We start from the raw sequence: 22,674 nt of genomic DNA, 5'->3' as shown, positions 1-22,674 counted from the left end.
TTGAGCATATCCTTTGTTGAGTTGAGACAATTGGACTAATATTTCAAGCCAAGAAAAACTGCTAAATGTGGAGGGGGAAAAATAGCTGCTAAATCACCAGTACAGAGACCTCACAAACTACAGTCTCTATACATTTCATCTGCCTGAAGCAGTGCAAGTTAAAGAAAGCAACATTAGACTTTCTGAAGAGAGAATTTTTTAAAGGCCCAGCATACATAAAATACTCTCATTGTGTGGAACCATGGATTATATTTCCTGAGAAAATTATGGGAAGAAACAGTGTCTTGAAACGTAATTCCTCCAGTATGTAAAGAGAACAGAAACCATGTAAGAGTTCTTTAAATTTTAAATCACATTTAAATATTTTTCTATATCTCCTCTAAATGTAAAAAAAAAAAGGGCTAACCCAAATAAACCAAAACTAAAAAAAAAAAACCACCCCAAATTGCTTTTGCACACAAGGAGGACAGCTGAGTGCGTCTGCTGTTTCTCTAAGAACACAGGGTTGCTCACACACAAACAGCAAATGTTTGAAACAAAGCCCACAACTGTCTACCAGGAAACTTGGAATGAACAGTCATTCCTGGAGTAGGGTGAAACTATGTTCACTTTCAATCAAATGCTTTTTCCCCCCCATCAGCCTCCAAAAGAGCATAAAATGGACACATCCACAACACAGATTCACATATTACAAGTAATCACAGACACTATAAAGCTCAAAGCCACCTTCAGACTCAGTTAATACCACATAACTCTAAGAACAGCATGTGTTTCAAAAAGCTAGACTGGGGCCAGAAAACAGCTTAAAGGGCCAGAGAAGTAAGAAGTTTAAGCTTTGTGTGCCCTGTGCCCTCGGTCACAGCTCAGATTGCTCATATAATACAAAAATGACTCTAAATAATATATGCATGAATGAGCATGTTCCAATAAAAGTTTCTTTACAAAAAAGCTGACATTCGTATCTGGCCTATGGCCTTTATTTTTACAAACTCTTAGCTATATTATTTAGTGCTTACAAGGTGAAAATTGGATCCCTGTTTTGGGGGCAGAGATAAGCTGGTAGACTTTTATTTATTTATTTATTTTAATATAAAATTTTTATGTTATACTGGTTTAGTTACAAAGTTTGCATATATTGTTTTTCACACTGGATCGTCCTCATTTGCTCCACACCCCCTCCCTTAGAGCCGCCCTCCTCACCTGCTAGGTGAAGTCAGGTGTGGTACATGTTCACACTGGATCATCCCCATTTCCTCCACTCCCCTCCCTCCCTTGGAGCCGCCCTCCTCACCTGCTTGGCGAGGGCAGAGGGGTGTACAAGTTGCCATAGCAGCTGGTGTAGGAAGAGTGTGCAGAAGCCTCATAGTCAGCTATCCCGATGGTTATCTGCGTTCTCCAGTTCCCGGAAGCATTTGTGGAAGACACTAGAATTAAAAATGGAAAGAAAGAGGAAACTATTGGATAAAAAGTAATGAACATACCATGGACTGCCAAGAGAACAAACAAGCATGTCCTGGAGAAGGTGAAACCAGGTTGCTTCTTAGAGGCAAGGATTTTGAAGCTCTGTCCCACAAACTTTGTGCACATTACCAGGAGAGACCAGTCCTTAGAGAGGCATATCAGGCTTGGAAGGGTGGAGGGACAGTGCAGGAGAGGAGGACCCTCTCATCAGATGGATTGGCACAATGTCTGGGACAGTGGGGATAGGTGTGTCACAGACAGGGACATTGGCTCAGTATAGAGTAAGGTTCACAGCTATTTCCAAAGAGTCGCTTTGAGTTGTGAGCGACCTGAGGACACCAAACAACAACAGTCAAAATGAAAAACAATTTTAAGCCTTTTACATGTTTATCATTACCAGCTGTGTACACTCTAGTGGGCTAGAATCAACAGGGTTCAGTCTGGTCACCTAATGCTCAAGTGAGTCACAGTTTCTTCACTGGTAACCTCACCTCTTTGGAGCAGACTCAGAACCAGAACAGAGCTGAGCCTGTATCAGGTTTCTGAAGCAGTGATTTACACGGGAAGCTCCTGTCCATCTTTCTTTCTCAAAACAGCTGGCGATTTGAACCACCAGAGGTTTGTCCTTTGGGTTAGTCATGCAGCTCCCCAGTGCAGGCCACCCCAATGTCATTCACTATAAAGTGGGGCTAATAATAGAAACACACCCTGCTGTTGACATGTGCTTATAAAAACACATTAGCTGATGTAAAGCGCCCTGCTGGCATGATGGATAATGGGTAAGCGCTTAGTCACTAAGTGAGCGGTAGCAATGTGGGCCCACCAGGACCACCTCAGGAGAAAAGTTCTGGTAATCTGTTTCCACAAAGACTGCAGCACAGGAAACCCTGTGGGGAAGTCCCACTCTGTCCTCCAGGGTCACTGGGAATCGGAACTGACCTGACAGAACACTGCATGGCTGATGGTGTATTCAATTAAAGAATGGATGAAAATCTAGCACTGTGCTGGGTACACAGTAAACACTCATCAATCAACCTGACATAAAATGATGTGAAACATATCTCAATAAAGTTGTTGTTTTGTGTTTTTTAAAAAAGGAAAGCCAGAAAATAGAAGGGAAAAAATGCCTCATCTATTGAGAAGATCTCATGATTCAGAGTATGGTGGCTGGCCACACAGGCAATGAGCTGGTAATGTTTCAATTTCTGGGGACCGCTGTAGGAAAATCATTCTGCACTTGCTGATACTGTAGTCTCTCAGTCAAAATCAGCAGTGGCTACTGACAGATCAAGACCTAATTTCTGCCTTGGGGGTGGGTAGATAAAAGTGGGGAGCTGGGTGGGGTGGGAACTGGTCAGAGAAGGGACGGAGAAAGGAAAACTTTTGTACTGCCGAAGGACTCAAGTGGAACAAGCCTAGGCTGTGATTAGGGGGAGGGTCCACTGAATGCCTCCTTCAGGGTGTCTACTGTCCTTCCTATAAAACCAGTTCTGCCTCATGCCTGGGATGCACCAGGTGGCCACAGCACCACGGTCGTGCAAGCTTCAAAACACTGGCGCTGCCTGTGGATCCTTCCGGCTTGTCCATATTTCCTGCTCCCAGCTGCTACCTTTTTCTCTCTTTTCCACCTGCAGCACACCTGCCATCAAAGTGGGAGAGGGATTACTCTCTAACAATTCTGTGGCCCTGGATGCTAGGAAGATTCACAGCCCTAACCCTCTCACTCTGAGTTTCTAAGAACCTTCCTTAACTCTAAGTCAGCAGCTGTGGAACTTGGTGACTAAGACGTCAGGCAGAGCGGGATCGAGTCCCAGCCCAAGCCCCACAAGGAGAGCTCTGGTGCCTAGTCTTCTCAGGCAGTTCAAATCCAATAGTGGCTCTGAAGGAGAGGAACTCTTCTTCTGTTCCTATGTACAGCCTTGGAAACCGATGGAGGGGCTGCTTGGAGTTGGGATGACTCCATCACAGTGAATTTCAAGTTTAACTCTCACTCGCTAGGTAACTTTTTACTTGCTAACACTCACTGCTGTTGAGGTGATTTTCCATCAGCTTCCAAGGCTGTAAATTGCATGGGAAGAAAAAAATTGCATCTTTTTTTCCTGTGGAGCTGCTGGTGGATTCTAGCTGCCAGACACACATAGGCTTTGGGTTAGAGGTGCAACCTAGCCATAGGGCTTGGGTAGTGTCACTTTTAACAGATGTTCTAAGTCTGCGTAGCCTTCACTGAAGAATTTGTTGTTGGCTGATGGTGAGTTAGCCCCTCAACTCCTGAGGGTCTTGTGCGTAACAGGATTGAACCATTGTGACTTAAGAGGGCTTTCACTGGCAGTTTTTGGAAGTACATAGCCAGGCCTCTTTCCTAATCTTATCCCAGAATTTCTGCCTGAACCTGTTCAGCATCACAGTAACATACAAGTCTCTGCCAGACAGACAGGTTGTGGCTGGCTGTGCCTGAGGTGCACTAGCCAGGAATCGAACCTGGTCAGTCCACGTGAAAGGTGAGACTTCTACCACTGAACCACCACTGCTCTTCTGGCTGCAAAATTAGGATAGTAATAAACAAAACAAGAGCACTGACCTTACAGAATTTTGTGCGTGTGAAAATCTGTGCATGTGAAAATGCTGAGTGTATGGCAGAGCAAGCTGCCAATACACGGCTGGTGCCACTGCTACTAAACTGAGTCACTGAGGTGGCTGGAAGGGACTACAACATCTCCGACAAATTTGGCAAATAACGATGCATGTCTGCTGTAATACACCTCTATAGCTATAAAACGTAGCCAGAAAGGAGGAAAATGCCAAAAGAGTATTCTGGTGGCACTGATTCTGTTTCTACCTTTCTAGTCACTTAAAAAGTGATGTTTTTTAGTTTGAAGAATTAAAACCTGCTAGCATGGCAAGGCTCACACCAGGTGTGAACCAGGAAGTGTAAGGTAACTTTGACTTTTGCCCCAGATTCTGAGCCAATTGCCAGGAATGCTGAGGTTCTAAAGTTACACCTACTTCTCTCCCTGGCCTCCCTGCGCCTGGTGACTAGCCACAGGGCCCAGCCCTCTGTGTCTGGTTATTTCCCTGTGGCCTCCTGTCCACACTGGACTGTGGATAGTTTCTCCTGTAACACCCTGAAGTTTAGAGGGAGGAAAGGTATTCACTAGAGCTGAGCCATAAATAATGAGAAATAACTACAGGCATCTTTTCACAGGTTAGCTATGACAAAGGTTATTTAGCTGGGAAAGTGGAAGTTCAAAGTCCTGCACAAACAGAAGGGTACTTGAACCCAACAGAAATCCCCATGGAAATGCCTCTTGTCAACAAGCTTACGAAACTTTGAAAGGTGCAGTTTTCGCTGGCAGTTAAATAGGATTTGGGCCTGGCTGAACTGGTCTTACTAAGGTGGCAAGCTTAATAAAGGGGTCTTCTGGCCTTACCCATTCATTTCTTAGAACAGTGACTGTTGGCTCTCGTGGTGACCCCATTTGTGGTGGATCACAACTGTGTGACTTCCCTAAAGTGATTGCCAGGCCTTTCTCCCAAGGCACCTCTGGGTGACTTCCAATTGCCAAGCTTTTGGTTAGCCTGTTACTGTTTATAATGCTAGGACTCTACCCATTGAGTTTTTAAATGGCTCCACTTTCATCCATCCCTCTTGCTTCCAGTGGGCTTGCAAGCTCGCAGGGGCCAGGCCTCTGTTCAACATCCTCCACTTCAGGGAAGTGCCTGCTCATTAGCTGAACAAAGGACAAAGGGATCCCCTCAATCTCCATTTATATACTTAGAGTATTCAGCTTGCTGGGGCACTCCCAAACATTTCAGTGGAGTTAAAAGCTTAAGTCAATTAATAAATTCAACAACTCCTTCAAGTAAAAATAGGAAAAGGCCTTAAATAAAATATAAAGGTACATTTGACAAGCAACATGCTTAGCACTCAGCTTCTTCTAAAGTTATACAACCTTATGCAGGGACCTGAGCATTCAGAACAAACTGCCTCAGATGATCAATTTCCTGGAGGTGACCAGGGAAGGTGGGTGTATCTTCTTAAAATTTTCTGCTTGCCAGGAGATTTAATCTGTTTGGTTAAAATCTTAATTCTCAGTGACCTGAATACAATTAAGAGATGTAGCTGCCAGGCAAAATCCCAGAACAGGTAAAACTGTATGGAGGCCCCCGAGAGAGTGGCAAAAGAGGGGTGTGCTCAATAAAGAAATGTTTGCTGAATTTGAATTAAAAACTGGCTTCATCAGACTCATGTATACTATGTTCTTAAGGAAGCTAAAAAAAGAAATTAGTTTTTAAGTTGATGACTCTTATTACTGCACTGAATTGTTATTGCCTCCATGAATGAGGTACTAGGCTTAGACCCTTGATTGGATAAATGAAATCTTGTGTCATGTGCCCCCAGAATGATGCGAACAGTTAACCAAAAGGCTGAAGTTCAAGTCCACTCAAGAAAGGTCTGAAGATTACTTCTAGAGAAGACAGCCACTGAAAACTGCAGGGCGCAGTTCTACCATCTAGTGAGCACAGGGCTACCATGAGGTGAGCGAGAGTCACGTCCACTGGCTCCACTGGCTTCTTACCTGATGAGTAGGATGATGCCCGACTACTTGGTGAACAAGGAACCTGCAGCCCAGCAAAGCCTAGGCGTCTCTGGGACCCCCTGTCCGAGTCAAAGCTCATCTGTGAGCTGTGGCCCTGGTCCTTCAGCCCAGAGGCCCGCTGATACCAGCCTCGCAGATGCTCCGCGACTAAGGCCTTGTGGATATTTTTGGTGATGTGCTCCGATTTAGCAGTTGCCTTCCTTGGCAGTCGGAGAGTTGCATATAGGTTTTGGGGTGCCCGGACCATCTCGTCTTCGTGAAAGGACCGACTGTAGTCCCTTTGGCACTCATATCCATAGTGGGCTGATGCCCGGTAGGAAGGGTTGACGCTGTACTGTCCCTCGGTGTCATTTTCATAGACATAGCCACCACTGTAATACAGGTCGCACTCTGGGTAGGGGTACTGTGTGCAGCCTGTAATATAGTAACTGGACGAGGGCTGCTCCTGGCTCTGTGAACAGATGTCGTTCCTCAGGCTGTCCTTTTGTGCCAGGTTAGGCATGCTTCCTGAATTTGAGGAAGAAACGTTGTGCTTCTTTGACCGCCTCCGACCCCTGGCCCGCGTGTCTAGGGTCTGGGTAGTGTAGCACGGGCCAGCAATGGGCGTCACACAGTAATACTCAGTGCTTGACTGGCTGGTGTAGGAAGACCCATCATCTAGGATCTCAGTGCTGCTGCTTCTGTGGGATTTGGAGAGGGAGAACAGTGGCTTGTCGCTGTCCATCTCAGAAAGCAGGTGAGACTGGGACTCAAGGCTCCCACTGCGCTGGCGGGAGGGCTGAGAGGACGAGTCGGGTCTGGAAAGAGCAGAAAAGGTCAACACGTGAGCCTCAGACAGAGGGAAAAAACAAAACGATATGAGATGGTCTAGTAGCTCTTCCATTTCATATAGATTTTCAATTTCCAAAGCAATCTGCACAATAGAGTTCAATGTCACTGCTGTTAGCTGTTGTCAACCTGATTCTAACCCATGACATCCCCACATGAGCAGAGCAGAACTGCTCCACAGGGATGTCAAGGTGAAGGCCTCTCACAAGCAAATCACCAGGCCTGTGTGCGGAGCACGTCTCAGTGGGCTTGAATCGCCAGGCTTTGGGCTAGCAGTCAATTGCTCAAAAGTTCACACTACCCAGGAACTCTAAGTCTACAGGAGAGAAAAACCAGGTTCTGTCTACTGTGTAATCCAAACCTTTTCCTGAGGGGAGAGGAGATAAAGGGATGCACAGGCTACAGCCTGGACAACAGCCCTGTCTCCAGAAGGCCTTCCCTCCTACAGCCCACAGGGGTTCATCAGCACCAGGCCCCACAGCCTGGAGCAGGCCTGGGCTCTGAAGTCAGCAAGATCTCTGATGAGTCATGGTTCATTCCCAGCCGAGTGCGTTCGGGTAAGATAGTTAACCTCTGTGGCTCTTACTTCTACCTTTGCAAACTATGGGTGGCAGTAACATTGAACACTAAAACCAGATTTGTTGTGGAGACTAAGTAGCACTGTACCTATAAACCTCTGAGCACAGGGCCTGACACTAACTAAAGCAAAACCAAGCCTACTGCTGTTGAATCAATTCCAACTCACAGCCACACTGCACTGCATTTTCAAGGCTGCAAATCTTCACAGGAAGGGAATGCCCATCTTGCTTGCAGAGCAGCTGGTGGATTTGAACAGCTTACCTTATGGTTAGCAGCTCAACATGCACTATGCCACCAGGGTTGCACTGGCTACTCACTAGACACTTCAAAATGTTATTATTACTATTATCTTTATCATCACTATGGAATAACAAAATTTCACCTTCTACAATGAGAATGGTTAGTCTGACTAAAGAAATCAAAGAACAAGAAAGTCAATACTTATTCATAAAAATGAAGCACATTTTTCCTTGCTGATATTTGAAACTAAAATTAGCAGAAAATGTAGATCCATAAACCAAGTTCTGGATGCAGAAAAGTCACTTAACACGATTAAAAAGCACAACAAAGTGAAACAAAGCTCAAACCAGAAAATCAACAAAGCCAAAGCAACTGGAGCGAGGAGGACTTACTCCAAGTGGCTGCTGCTGTAGGCATTGCGGGTGAGGATTGGCGTGGTGGGCATGCTCCGTCCTCCCTGCGGCCGCCGCTCCAGAGTTTTGTAAGGGCTGCTGTGTGTTGACAGCATTTCTCTGGGAAGATAAAAGAAGAATGCAGGAAATGATAAGCATCTCAACATTTTTGGCAAACTTGTCATAAACTGATAAGAAACATACTGGAAACTGAAGGAGAGGCAACATAAAGAGAAAATTGGGAAGGTGTATCTGTGGTTTAGCATCTGACTAGGTCCTAGATGAAATTGAGGAGCAGCATACTGTGGGGATGCAGCTGGCTCAGCTCCAGACTTTCATAATAAAGTGAGTCACATGAATTTTTTTAAGTTCCCAGTATATTTACATGTTATTTTTGCACTATACCATAGGCTAACAAGGAAGTTCTGGTGGCTTAGTTCATGGGAAGTTGTGCTGCTAATTGAATTACCTATTTACTAGACTATCGTTCTCAAACTCGTTGTCATTGAGTCAATTCCAACTCTTAGCCACCCTCCCTCAGGTTTCTGAGGCTGCAAATCTTAGTTGAAAGAGACAGTCTATCTTTCTCCTTTGGAGCTGCTGGCAGATTTGAACAGTTGCAGACACACGGCCCTTTTGTTAGCTTGCAACAGGCCAGGGACTACCCCCACAGGAACGCCTAAAGGTTTTTTAGAGGGCCTTTAAAAAATGTGTTCATTTGCTCTCAACAACAAAGCAGTTTCTCTGCTTCATAACAACTGTGAGCAAGATAATGCCTTCCGAAAGCATAAAAAAATTGATTTTAAAATGTCAATATTTTAGAGAAAAGAATTCATAGGTGACAAGTATGAATGCTGCTGTGGTGCAGCCTCTCACCTGGACGGCCTAGAATCCATGAAATGTTCATTGATGGATGACTTTCTGAAATGGACTCGCTCAAGGCCAAGAGACCTGGGGGGAAGGATTCTTGGAGACTGAGGAACTGAATTTGATCGCTGCCCAGCCAGAGTGAAGGAGTCATTGGCTATAATAAGCAAACAAGTAAGACAATAAATAAATAGGTAACCAAAGAAGTAAAGAAATACCTTGTCAACATCTCAAAAGAAATGGGAAGATCTGATAAGCAGTGTTTTTGAAAACTCAGGACATTAATTTTTTTATATTGTAAACATGGGAAAAAGGAAGTGACTCAATGATTTTTGCAAGAGGTATCACTCTGAGCAAAGCAGTCATTCACATGGAATGGTGATGTCACACTTCTAAACTTGCATTTTAAAATCCCAATGTCTAAAGGGGCAGGGACAGTTAGCTCAGCAGTGAGGTCTGAGCTAATTTTTTTTCACATCTATTTTGAAGCTCCTAACCCTCTTTGGCTGACCAAAGGTTTATCCTCTCACTGGAAGGGCTGGATTTATCAAATAATTTATGATAAATTAGTAGACTTCTTATGTCTTTCACTAATATTTGCATTTTCAAAAAAATAATTATGAAACTATAAAACATTGTGCATTATAAAAATTAGGGAGGAGGAGACTAGGAGAAAGGGTATACAGTAGTAGGGGGAAATGTCTCATTGACTTCTTAAAAAAGACTGCAAATCATATTTGACAGCCAATTTGCATGCTAAGGTATAAAGGGGCTGAAAGGAAACATTACACACTCAACGTGAAACTCATTTCATTATGTGATGGGCTGAGAAAACACAGCCAGTACAACAGTTACAGCCCTACTGATGGAATGGACAAATGACATGTAACTCAATTTCTAGAATGCTTTTCTCTTTCTAAGAAAAAGAATAATACAATTCTGAACAAAGTTTACATTGCAATTGTTTGGTGTTGACACTGTACTCCAGATATGAAAGATTTCACCTTTGGGGAATTTGGGTGAAGAACTGTGTGTTTACTACTATGCTACTTCCTGAGAGTCTGTAATTATCTTAATCTAGAAGGCACACACACACACACACACACACACACACACACACACTCTCTCTCTCTCATGCAAATCGCTGTGGAGACATTTACTTGCTCATGTGACAGCACTTTAATTTTCAAAAATTGTGTAATTTATTAATGCTGAGTTAACCTGAAAACATTTTCCAAAATAAAAAGGGGAGGGAACTTACGGTCATCGTAGGTAGTGGTGTCTGACAAGGAGCTACTTTCTGATGGGATTACATCTTCTGAAAATAGAAGGAACCATCTTTAGTACAACTGTGTGCACACATGCAGAGTGAGGAGAGCACAGCGATTCTCAGTGGACTGTGTATTTTGTTTATAATGATATGAATGCAAGAAATTATAGTGCATTAAGTATTATTAGTTAATGTAAGAAACGGATTCATTTGCTGAAGATAAAAATATTTTACATATTGTCCACATATTACGTGGGATCAGTTCTTAAAATGGAATGAGATTTGAGTGACTTTTGATTTTAAATAAGTTTTCAATCGAAATTCTATACTGGACATAAACTTCACCCTCTAAAATGAGTGCACCATTAAAAAATGCTAAATAATAAGCAAAATAATATGTAAATGCTGAGAATTTACTAGGAGTACAACTTGTGCTTTGATCCATCCCTGAAGAAAAGGGCTTGTCTTTGCTGGACTGGGGAGACTCTTGGTGTGGAGTTTTTGAATTAGACCTGGGTTTCTCAGTGGTGGCACCTCAGTCACTTAGATGGGATGGTCCTTTGCTATGGGAGGCTGTCCTGTGTGTATCAGGAGGCTCAGCAGCATCTCTTGCCTCACCTACTAGATGTCTGTGCACACTTCTACCCCTGCTGTGGACAACAAAATGACTCTGCACATTTGCTACTAGCACTACCAGCGAGAAGGCCAGAACTTCCCTAGGTTGAGAACCACTGAATTAAACAGACTTGGGTTAAAATTAGGGAGCCCTGGTAGTCTAGTGGTAAGCAGTTGTGCTAAAACCAAGAAAGTATATGTGCAGTTTCCTCCTGTGCAATTTACAGACTTTGAAAACTCACTGGAGGGTCAGTTATAAATTGGTACTGACTTGATGGCACATAACACAACAGCAGCAGCAGCAGGTTCAAACGATCACTATGTCATTTAAGTGTGAGACTTATGTAAAATTATTTCATCTAAGCAATTTTACATAATTTGGCTCAATTCTACAATGGAGGTAATGACAATACTCACTGCATAAGGCTGGAATAAGCAGTCAATGAAAAATGCACAAAAAAAAAAAAAAAAGAAAAAAATGCACAAAAACCCCCTTGGCCTAGTTTCTGGCACATGGCAAACGCTCACTAAATAATGTCAGCCATACTTTTAGTACTGAGATGCAGCATTCTTTAGGCTGGTTAGAAACACCCATAGTTCTGTTACTGGGGTCCATCCAATGCTATGTTGTCCACTTGAGTAGATGATTCCATATGCAGTGATGAGCATGCTCACAAGCGGACAAGCAGGCAGGATGTCTCAACGTAATGCACACATTCACTCTGAAGGGGATCTCCCCAGCCTATTGCAAATGTTAATCTCCATTAGAGCCAGGGAGACGATCCCTTAATCTAGACACATGGTGGAGCTGAGAGGTGAGGTGCCAAGACAGTCAGCTGTCAAACTCACTAAAAAAATCTATCCGATGTATGCTCAGCCATCGACACCATCTGTTGTCTAAATGTGAAGGAGTGTGGCCACGACAAATGGCCGTGAAGGTGGCATGCGCTGCTAATCACCATCTTTGTAAAGAACCACTGTCAAGGCCAGCTGGGCCTCTGATCTGAGCCAGCGTCACCCTGAATTCCCCAGCGGTAGCTGACGACCACTTGGCTCATGACTGTGCATCTACTTTTCAAACGCCAACTCTCTGCTTTATAAACCATATGTTTAAGACTTAACACAAGCCAGTCATTATGTTTTGTCAAACATAAGATGCCATCAATAGGAAGATGCTAATTATTTTGCTCCAGTATGAGAAAAGATACCACCAATTATAAAACTTGATAATATCACTTCTAAAATAAGAAATATCTCAATTTTGTTGTTGTTGTTGTTATGTGCCACCGAGTAGCTTGCAACTCATAGAGGCCCTATGTACAACAGCCCTAAACTCTGATCTGTTCTATGCCAATCGCACTGTCTCTGACACTCCCATCCCGATTACCCAGATCTTAAAATTCATAATTACAAAATCAAAGAAATACAGATATGACTCAGCCAACAATCGTAGCTGAAAAAAATGCAAATACATGTACATAGCCAGTTGGACCTGAAATCTAGATAAATGAGACTCTTTTGGTTACCTTTTTTAGACAATGAAAGTAATAGATAGATATGGTTGAGAACTAGGAAAACACAGGAGTATTAAGAAAATGAAATTACTTGAAATTCTAATTCTAAAAAAATTAGTAATATTTTTAAGTATTCCCCAGTCTTGGTAAATGCATACTCTGTGATGCTGGGATCATATTGTGGCTATAGCTTTGCACCCTGCCTCTCAGTAACACAGCATGAACAATTTCTGCTATCTCTAAGTAATCACTAATAATAACAATAATAAATAATAATTCTATGAGCTCTTATGGGAAAGTCTGTGGTCAGAGACCTCTCTAAAGTACTGAAGAGCAACAGTGTCAGTCTGGAGACTAAGGTGTGCCTGATACAGGCCATGGTTGTTGCAATCACTTGCTATGCATCAGAGAGCTGGACAATGACTAGGGATGATAGAAGGAGAATTGATGCCTTTGAGCTGTGGTGCTGGACAAGAGTATAGAATATACTATGGATTGCTAAGAAAACAAACAGGTTTGTCCTGGAGAGGTTTTGAAGCGAGGCTGCTTCTTGGAGGTAAAGATTCTGAAGCTTCATCTGACATACTTTGGGCATGTTGCAAGGAGGGACCAATCCATGGAGAGGGACGTCATGCTTGGGAGGGTGGAGGGACAGTGCAAGAGAGGAAGACCCTTGATGAAATGGATTGATTCAGTGACTGGGTATTAGGGGTAGGTGTGTCAGAGACAATAAGATTGGCACAGGATAAAGCAGGGTTTAGGGCTGTTATACATAAGTTGCTATAAGTTACAAGTGACTTGATGGCATATAACAACAACGACTTCTTACCTACATGTTAAGCAAATACATGACACAATGCATAAGCACCTAAAAAGCTTTCAGAAGCGACTCGGTAGGGTCCTGTGATCACCAATGTATTAAACACCAGGCCAATTAAAAGGTCAGTCTGTCTTTTTATGAACTAATATTTCTTTGAACACTCTTTCACCTTGAGAAATAAAGCAATTCAACAGTGTAGTAGTTCCACAGTGAGAAGTCACTGGAAATACAATTTTCAACCTTTTAAGACTGAAATTTCAAACTGTTTTAATCCTAAGAAATTTATGTTATTTTCAATCCTGTTTTTCCTTCTGCTCTGTCCTCATCAAATGAACTGGCTCAAAAAGGCCACTTTAAGAGTACTGACAACATGACTTTATGAACCTTAATTATCACTGACCTGGTAAAATAACGGCTGCTTTCTGGCTAGGCTTTTTGCCACATCTAATTCGGTACTCGTTGATGACATTTTCGATCTCCTGGAGCTTTCTGACAGCATCAGTGTAGTCCTGCTTTCGTTTCTTCCTTACTGTTTTACACAGGTCTGACTCGTTGGCAAGTTTCTTCGCAGCTTCAACTAGCTTTTGCTGTATTAGGAAATTGCTCTCCAGCTCTTGCAAAGCAGGATCCTGTACATACAGATTTTTACATACTTTTGTAAACATGCACAGCCACTTGCACGTGTGTTGGGTAATAATACATTTCTGGTATATTTTTGAATCAGATGCTGCTTGAGAATAAAATGCAGGATCATCCTGCATAAGCATCCTTATACACTTTCCAAGCAGATAAGATTCCTTGTCCATCTTACTCAGATTTGTCATTAGTTCAAGCCTTTTCCTTTTCACAGAAGGGGTGAAGATCATATTCTACCACCCCCGCTCCCCCACCACCCCTGAGATTTTTAACCCAAAACTCATGGAAGCAGAATGTTATATTCATTTTTATAACTTCAGAGACAGACAAATTTGAGCATGAGTCGGCTTTCCGGTAGTTCCTGGTTGTGTGGAACTGGGAATCCTGCTTAAATTTTTTAATGCCTCAGTGTTTTCCCCTTTTATAAAATAGAGATAACATTCACTATATAAAGGTGTAGAGAAGATTGAATGAGATAATGCATGTACATTAGTGCTAATACTGGCTGTAAATGGAACTCAATAAGTAATTGCTTGATTATTGTTAGAAATAGCTATTGTATTCTAAAGTCAAGACTGGTAACATTTCTAAAGGAAACACATATAGGGTCACAGAGTTTAAGGACATAAAATCAAAATAAACTGGCTAACAAATCTTACAATGTTATTATAGTTGATAACTTCACATGTATTATCTCTTTTAATACTCACTGCATCCCTCATGGCCATCACTCCCATTTTATAGATGAGGAAATTAAGTCTTGATAACTGAGGCTTTAGCAAGGGTGAGTTACTTGCCAAAGACTACTTAGTTTGCTCTGGCGAATCGAATCCAGTAGTGGAAAGTTCTTAATTCTTACATGATAGTTTCTCAATGTGTAAAAATTCAGTGATTGTCTAATTCAGTAATTGTCTAATGGCTCCTACCTCTTCGCTCGGCAGCAAGTTGTCATCTAGTTTGAATGCGGTGCCCACCCGCCTCCTGACCTGAGGAGGTTTTTCCCCTACGTTCAGTGGATACTCCTTGGGCATCTTGCCAGTGAGCTCCTGTGAAACAGGACAGAGTAACAGGGGAAATTATCATAGGCTTGAACTGTCAGACATGACGTGAAGAACTTGAAGAAGCAGGACACACTCACAGCTTCTCGCAAACAGATCTTTTTCAGCTCCTCGACTTTTTTTAGGAGTTTTTCTTGCAACAACTTTTCCTTCTTCTTGAGTTCCAGAATTTTCTCTCTTTTCTGCTCCTCACTAACCTCTGAGTCTTGAGAGCCTGGGGGAGGGGAAACAAGGAAGGTTTATAAAGGCAAGTTTCCTTCCTTTTTAAAGGACAAAGGATTTTAAGCCAAACCTGCTATTAAATGGTAGTTTCTTTTTTCTCTCCTTGTTCCTGAACATAATAAAAGGAAATTGGAGATATTTTCTCATGCTCTGGGTATCAAACAGAGCCTCGTAATAAAATGTACCTTTTCTTTCTGGCTCAGTCTTTTTGGAAGCAATGAATAATATACTTAATGTTTCAGATACACCAGGGGGGAAAATTAATTGTTTTTGTTTTTTTCTGAACAAGAGAAAATGTAAGATGTTTCTTGAGCTAACTTCTAAAAAAATGTTCTTTCTCTTAAAAGAAAATAATGCTGGAGACCATTTTGTGACAAGAAGAAGAATGTACACCTCATTGTTATGAGCTGTGAGACTTAGGAAAATAAGTTTTGGTAAAGTCGGTGTTTTTAGTGAGACGAAAGAGTCTTGAATTTCTTCAGAGGTGGATTGGGAGGCAACCATAAGATCTCAGAGGGAGGTCATCTTATAGGCATGTTTGCATAGTATTTTCTCTCACATGTGCAAAATCCCACTGATGGGGGAAGTTAGTGGATTTTACAGCCCACAAGGTCAGGGGACATTGCCCTCCTAAGCCATGGGAAGAACTCTCTTTGTGCAGAAATGCCACTTCTCCAATCACTTCTCAAGCTTTTTCAAATTAGATCAAAACTGTGGTGTACAAAAGGGTTGTTTTTTTGTTTTGTTTTGTTTTGTTTTTTAGCCTCACTTATTCCTAAAATATGGGTTCAAAGATTCATTTGAAAATGGGTCTTGCTAAAAAAAAAAAAAAAAGAAAATGGGTCTTGCTATGAAGTCGGACAACAGCAATGCTGAAGAGTGTTGAAATAGAAAATATTAGGTGATATATGAATGCACCACACTTTCAATAAAAGGGAGGGAGAAGGACCGATGACTGTAAAAACCAAACTAAAGCATAATAAAGAGAGCTTGAACATTTTCTAGCACCCTCCTCCCCACCACCTCCACCACAGAAATGATCACCTGAGGAGATTAAACTGCCATTGCTCGCCATGATGAACTGGCTCTTGGCCTCGAGCGTCGCCAGCATGGAGACTCGTGGCATCCCCATCTCTGTCAGATCCATTGCGATGTCATCTAAACTCCTGGCGGAGGGGATTTTTGCCTAAGACAGTCACAACACAGAAACATATCTGATAAACCTCAAATTAATAAGATATTATTGCTACTAGAGAATAAAATGTCCACAAGGATGGTGTGTTAGAATTTTTAGATATTAAATTTCTGAAACATGTAAGACTTGAGCTTTGCACCTAAAATACTCTTAATGACTCTACATTCTCTCCCCCATCATAGGGCTCAGGCAATAATGTTGGAATGTCCCCAGCCACATCACCAATGTGTATGTATACACACACCCCCACACACACAGCCACATACCAAACTGCTGGCAGATCTTACAACTTTTAAACTGGTTAGTATATAACCCATCTTTGAAATGTAAGGAAACTAAAACATTTAGTGATAGAGTTAACACACACACACACACACACACACACAAATTCAGAGAGAAAAGCTTCAAGTGTTTACATCTTTTCTGAGAAAGTGGATGTACTCAGTAGAAAGCAAATGAAGCACTGGAATTAATCCTGACAGGAATTCTTATACTCACTTTGCTTTGCTTCCGGTCCAAGTAAAACTGATGTTGACTAATGGCCATTACCCAGATGGATTTGATGAGAGAAGAGTTTGCATACCACGTCTGCACAAAGAGGCCACTTTGCCCAAAGGTCTTTCTTGACACTGAAATCCTGAAAGCAGAGGGAAAGCACTCAAATTATTCACCTTCAGCAAATCTCAACCCAAAATGGACTTGTTATGTGATGCTGCAATAGGGCATCTTCTTAACTGTGCTGTTCTCAGTCTTCCACTGATAACAGCCATGCTTCTCATTGTTTCCCTTTAAGACAAAATCAGTAACAACTCTGAGTGAGTTCTTTCTATGTAAGATAAACCACTGTGTGGAGTTGACTTGACCACAGAGGCCCTCCAGTTAATGATATAAGAGGCCTTAGAGCTTCACAGGAAGAGACTGACCTTAGGACAAAGAGTCCTAAGGAGCAGCAGGTGGATTTAAATTGCCAACCTTTTTGTTTAGCAGTCTGGCACCTTATGCACCGAGACAACAGGACACCTTCTCTGTATGAGCCAGTGGATTAAAACACACACATACACTCTCTCTCAAAAGCAAGAAAAAGCTCATTATATAAGAAGTTATACTCTCAATGAAAAATAGAAAAAGTTATAAGGATGCACAACCAGCTGTAAGGAATAAATGTGACAATAAATTGCAGACCAAATAATCAGGCCCTTTGGGATCAGCACATGTTTCAGGGTGCAAGTGAATTTCTGAGTTAGCTATAGATTCAAATGGCTCTTGTGGTACTACTGGAGCATGAACATGATTACACTGTCTGAAAATAGGCAAGTCCACCCACAGTGGGTGCTGAGCTCAGCGTATGCAGATGAGAGCAGATGGGGGAGAGAGGAAGAAAGGGGACACATGACAGATAGATGGGGGGGGGGTTTCAGGGAAAAGTGAGTACTTTGTTGGAATTTTCCTTATCTCATTGGGTCATCTCTTTTTCTCTCATTTCTCTGTCTACCAAATATTTATAATCTTTGGAACAAAAAAACCCCACCACCCAGGACTGCATAAGACTTTCTCATGAGAACCTAGATCCTAATTGATGTTACTAATTTGGCAACTGCTTTCTCAAAGTGACCAAGCCCAGTCACTAGTGATTAAACCAGTTGTTGCCACTGAGTTGACAGACTGGTGGCATTCCTACACGTGTCAGAGAACTGGCTTCCGTGGATTTTCGATGGCTGACTTTTCAGAAGTAGGTCACTAAGGTTTCCTTTTCAGGTGTCTCCTGGTGAACTCAGAGCAACTGGACTGTCTGCAAAACCCCTCAGTGAGAGAAGGTATCCAAGTGGTACACACACACACACACACACACACACAGAGAGAGAGAGAGAGAGAGAGAGAGAGAGAGAGAAAGACTCTCAGTATCATCAGTCAAAAGAGGTGCAAATCCAAACAACAGTGAGATACCACTTCACACTTCTGAGAATGGGTACAATTTATGACACAGGATGGGAAGACTAGAGAGCCTCACATGGTGCTGATGGGGAAAAACCCCCGTAAGTGACTACGGAAAGCTGCCTGGCAGCTCCACGAGGAGGGATGACGGCGTGCATCTGCAGACACGCGTGGACAGACGTTCTCAGCAGCGCCAGAGGATGTGACTCTTACCTTCGTGGGTCGTGAACTTCAACAGCAAATTTCTTCTCACGGAAATACAGGTTCTCTAACTGCTTCCACTGGAATAACTAAAAGAAAAAAAAAAAAAAGAAAGAAGATAGAAAAACCAGATCTTATTCTTTTTCTCTTTACTAAACATCCAGATTGGCTTAGTAATCAAATGATGTTAGGTCACAGGGAGGCCTGTGCTGATAAGATTTTGAGCACAACTATGTGACTCAGTCTTTTCACAAAGCTACTATAACCGGAAACCATTTCATTCTTTTTTTTTCCTCTGAGAATAATCTTTAATTATTAAACTTCATCTCACCGGTAAATCTCCCCTGAACAATAAAGCCAGGTATCTGTAGAGGAGTGTGTACACTATTTTTCCTCTGACTCATTTAAGTGGGAGAGTTAACCCAGAAATCCTCACTGGTTCCAGTAAGCACATGCTCAGAGATGTTGACTCCACGTTTAAATGGAAAAATAGCCACAGAGCTGTGGCTTCAATAAGATCAGAGATCAGGTTTCAAAAGAATGCAAAGTGAAAGTAAAACACAAGCCCGCTTGCTTGCTGAGGGGATTCTCGGTCTCCCACTGGGGCAGGTCCCCCAGAGGGGGACACCATAGCCCACAGGGGAGTCGGGCAGGGGGTGGGGGTGGGAGACTGCCTTTTTGGAGTCAGAGCCCCAGTCATTGCAAACACAATAGACTTCTCCTTTTGCACTGGGGACATTCCAGCACTGTGTGTTGTGGCATTTGCCACTTGATGGGGAGCAACAGATCGGACTATTGACCTGAAAACCAGAGAGAAGCAGGATTGGCAGGACTTTGAGGGTCTGTCCCAGCCGCCCGGAGATCTCATGCTGGCCTAAGCCACAACTTGTCTATCTCAGCTTAGACGTCGGGGTTGGATTCCTCTTCCCTGCCTTGTCTTGAAGATTAGGGAGATAATAACCAGCAACCTCATAGCATTCTCAGATCTCAGCTGACTCTGAAGAGCAGCGTAGCTGTGTAAGAACTTTTCTGTAACACACTTACTGCAATATCATTTCCTGAAGCACAGAAACGAAGACTCTCTCAACATGTAAAGCTCATGAAAGGGGACAGAGGAGCTGAAGGTCCCCATGTACAGGCAACCATGAAACCGAAGTGCCCAGACCAAATCCCCAACCTGAACAGAGGAAAGAACGTGGCAGCCTGGCAGCACCCAGCCCTTCACGTTCACAGGCTACAACTCTCACGCTCCAAGGGAATCAGTGAAAGCTCACGGCTACATACCGACTTCCTAAAATGTCTGTGGACTTGAAGCTCTCATTTCTCTCAATTCAGAGGTCCCTGAATGGACAGAACAGCTGGGGAATCCCCGGGTTCCTTCAGCTCCCCCTTCCAGGCACTGGCGAGCTCTGGGCCGGTTTCATAAGGCACCCAGGTGTGCCTGGGTGTCACAGAGCCAGCCTCCCACAATGACACACACTGACATCAGCAAGTCTGCCCAGGCACCTCCCCATCTTTCTCTCTACTCCTGGCTGGCAGTGAGGAGAGCGAAGTTCTCACTGGCAGGTCTTCCCAGAAGTGAGGGATATTTTTAAATGGGGTGCAGATGGGTTTTGTTGGAGACCACTTGGGCAGAGTTGCTTGGAGGCTGGCACAAATTTCACCGGGCAGCTCTTCTAGGGAGCCATCTCGCCCCAGCGTTACTCACCCTGGATGTGAACAGGTTCAACAGGAAGAGCTACAAGGCAGTTCAGCTGTGTTTTCCTTTGCCTCCATTCCCACACACATAAAAGCCTGGGCTGGACTTGAAACATGATCCCTCAAAGCTGCCACCTCCCCCTTATCACTTACAAGTGTGAAATGCTATCACTTTGGGCTCCATTCACATGTACATGAGCTTACGGCAAGCCTGCTCTTTGCCACACCAAGCCCAAAACTTAGTGTGGATTCCAAGCTTTGAGTTAACCCAAAACCTAAGGAGTAGAACTGCCCCAGAGAGTTCCTAAAGCTGTAATCTTTATATGGTCACATCCTTCTCTTGTAAACTGGTGGGTGAGTTCAAACCACTGACCTTTTAGTTAGCAGCTGAATGCTTTCCTATTTTTGCCACCACAGTTCTTTCCTGTGAGCACAGACCCTACTTAAAATGTGAAGATCTTTGACTCATTTAGAGAATCTAAAATCATTAGATGTCAAGCTGGTTTACAAGAGGTGGGGGAACACACTGTTGTTGTTCTTGTTTACCGTTGAGTTGGGAATCCATCCTGACCCTCAGCAAATTTTTAGGGGCAGTAAATAAAAGGAGGAGAATGCCTACCTATCTCTGGCAGACAAGCTGGTGGATTCAAACAATGTACCTTTGAGTTGGCAGCACAATTCCTGAGTTTTTAAGTCTGAAAGTCCAGCACCAAACTTGATGCCATCAAGTGATTTGTGACTCCCGGCAACCCTGTGAGTTACAGGGCAGGATGGCTCAGCGGGTTTTCATGGCTGTCACCTGGCAGAGGTGAATTGCCAGGGCTTCATTTTACCACACAGTTGGGCTGGTTTGAGTTTCCACTCTCAGTAAGGAGCCAAATGCAAACCATTTACACCACCCAGAGACCTTAAGTCTGAAAGGCAGAGCCATTTCCTCAGCTGCAATCTTAAAAAGTTTGTGTAAAATGTGAAATGCTTTTTTATGTGCCTGTAATAGTTTAAAAGTGGGCAGGACAGACATGCTTAACTCTTTTTTTTTTTTTTTTTTTTCATGCTTAACTCTTGACAGGAGTTATCACTTGGGTGGGAGGAACTGAACAATGGGAATGTGATACACAAAACTGTAATGTAATCAGTAACAATCATCATTACGCAGGCAGGCATTATGTTCTCGATACTCTTTTGTAGTTTTTAATTTCTCAAGATGAAAAGAATAAAAATTTATAGAAACTGACCATTGCTCTTGTCAAGTTGCTGTGATGTGACACTGTCATTTCTTGGGCCTGTGCCATCCTTACAATCTCTGCTGGGCTTGAGCCCACTGACAATCCATCCCACTGGAAGCCTTCCCTTTTTTGGCTGACTCTTTAATTTACCAAGTATGATGTCTTTATTCAGGGCCTGACATTCCTGATAACACATCCAAAGCATACGGGATGAATGAACATAAGTTGATGAGAGTGAGTTTTCCAGCTCCCAGTCATCTGAAAGACCCTTATTATTAGATATTCTATAATATAACATACAGGGGTTTCAAAGGCCTGTTAATTTGGAAGTGGATGGCCGACTTAATTTGGGTGCTCAGCTTTAGAGTAATATTTGATAGGCAAGCATTTTACCTAAACAACGATGATAGTATGCAGGAAACAAATCAGGTGTTGGTCCCGGGGACCCACTCCTTTGAAGCATGTGTTGTGTCCTTACCCTCACCCTGCCCTGTCAGCATCCAGCTCAATTCCATCTCTTTGCTCTTTCAGCATCTCCCATCCCCCACCCCCAGCCAACTCTGGTTTGATGGCTCAGGCCTTCCACCACCTGTGTCCTTCCATTTCCTCTCCACTCCCGTGATATTGATGTTCTGGTGCAGGGGCATCAGGGTGGTCTCTACACAGTGATGCCTTTGAGTTCTGGTGCTAGAAAAGAGTATTAAATATACCATGAATTGCTAAGAGAACAAATAAATCTGTCTTGGATAAGGTAAAATCAGGCTGCTACTTGGAGGCAAAGATTTGAAGCTCCCTCTCACATACTTAGAACATGTTGACAAGAACATCATGCTTGGAAGGGTGGAGCGACAGCGCAAGAGAGGAAAACCCTGGATGAGATGGATTTACTCAGTGACTGGGGTAATGGGAGTATATGTGTTGGAGACAATGAAATTGGCTCAAGATAGAGCAGGGTTCAGAGCTGTTGTATAGATTGCTGTGAGTCATAAGCAACTCAATGGCACATAACAATAACAATGCTATTATCATTGTGATTTTTATCAATGTTTAAATTTACTAGAAAAATACTTTGAACCATAGCAATACTTGATTTTGTTGGCAGCTGGAAATGTGAGTTATTCTTTTGGGATCATTAGTTTATTGCACTTTGAGAATTATTTGGTGTTCTTGGTATCAGAGAACAAGGATTAAGCTGTGAAGAATGCAATAGGACTAAGAAGACGTGAATTCATTTACTCAGAAAGCACCTGTGGGCAAGGCCTGGCCCATGGCACTTCTGCCCTACCTGCCTGTATTCTCCCTAATGGGTTAAGAAGAAGCTC

The 22,674-nt window shown here is 42.9% G+C and overlaps 1 protein-coding gene across 1 annotated transcript in view; it reads right to left on the bottom strand.

Moving 5' to 3' along the window:
* FRMD4B (FERM domain containing 4B) overlaps nucleotides 1–22,674 on the bottom strand; it is a 306,037-nt gene that overhangs the window by 3,873 nt on the left and 279,490 nt on the right. The window contains exons 12-22 of the mRNA XM_006895942.1: nucleotides 18,441–18,517; nucleotides 16,794–16,932; nucleotides 16,145–16,286; nucleotides 14,959–15,092; nucleotides 14,747–14,866; nucleotides 13,585–13,813; nucleotides 10,227–10,283; nucleotides 8,975–9,122; nucleotides 8,099–8,218; nucleotides 6,039–6,856; nucleotides 1,292–1,424 (exon numbers count right to left, since the gene is read on the bottom strand). Coding sequence (XP_006896004.1) covers nucleotides 1,292–1,424; nucleotides 6,039–6,856; nucleotides 8,099–8,218; nucleotides 8,975–9,122; nucleotides 10,227–10,283; nucleotides 13,585–13,813; nucleotides 14,747–14,866; nucleotides 14,959–15,092; nucleotides 16,145–16,286; nucleotides 16,794–16,932; nucleotides 18,441–18,517 — 2,117 coding nt within the window. The remainder of the gene's footprint in view (nucleotides 1–1,291; nucleotides 1,425–6,038; nucleotides 6,857–8,098; nucleotides 8,219–8,974; nucleotides 9,123–10,226; nucleotides 10,284–13,584; nucleotides 13,814–14,746; nucleotides 14,867–14,958; nucleotides 15,093–16,144; nucleotides 16,287–16,793; nucleotides 16,933–18,440; nucleotides 18,518–22,674) is intronic.

The sequence above is a fragment of the Elephantulus edwardii genome, unplaced genomic scaffold, assembly GCF_000299155.1.
Source record: "Elephantulus edwardii isolate Elephantulus edwardi_28Jun2011 unplaced genomic scaffold, EleEdw1.0 scaffold00177, whole genome shotgun sequence".
Lineage (NCBI taxonomy): Eukaryota > Metazoa > Chordata > Mammalia > Macroscelidea > Macroscelididae > Elephantulus > Elephantulus edwardii.
This window is presented reverse-complemented; position numbering and strand designations above follow the sequence as displayed.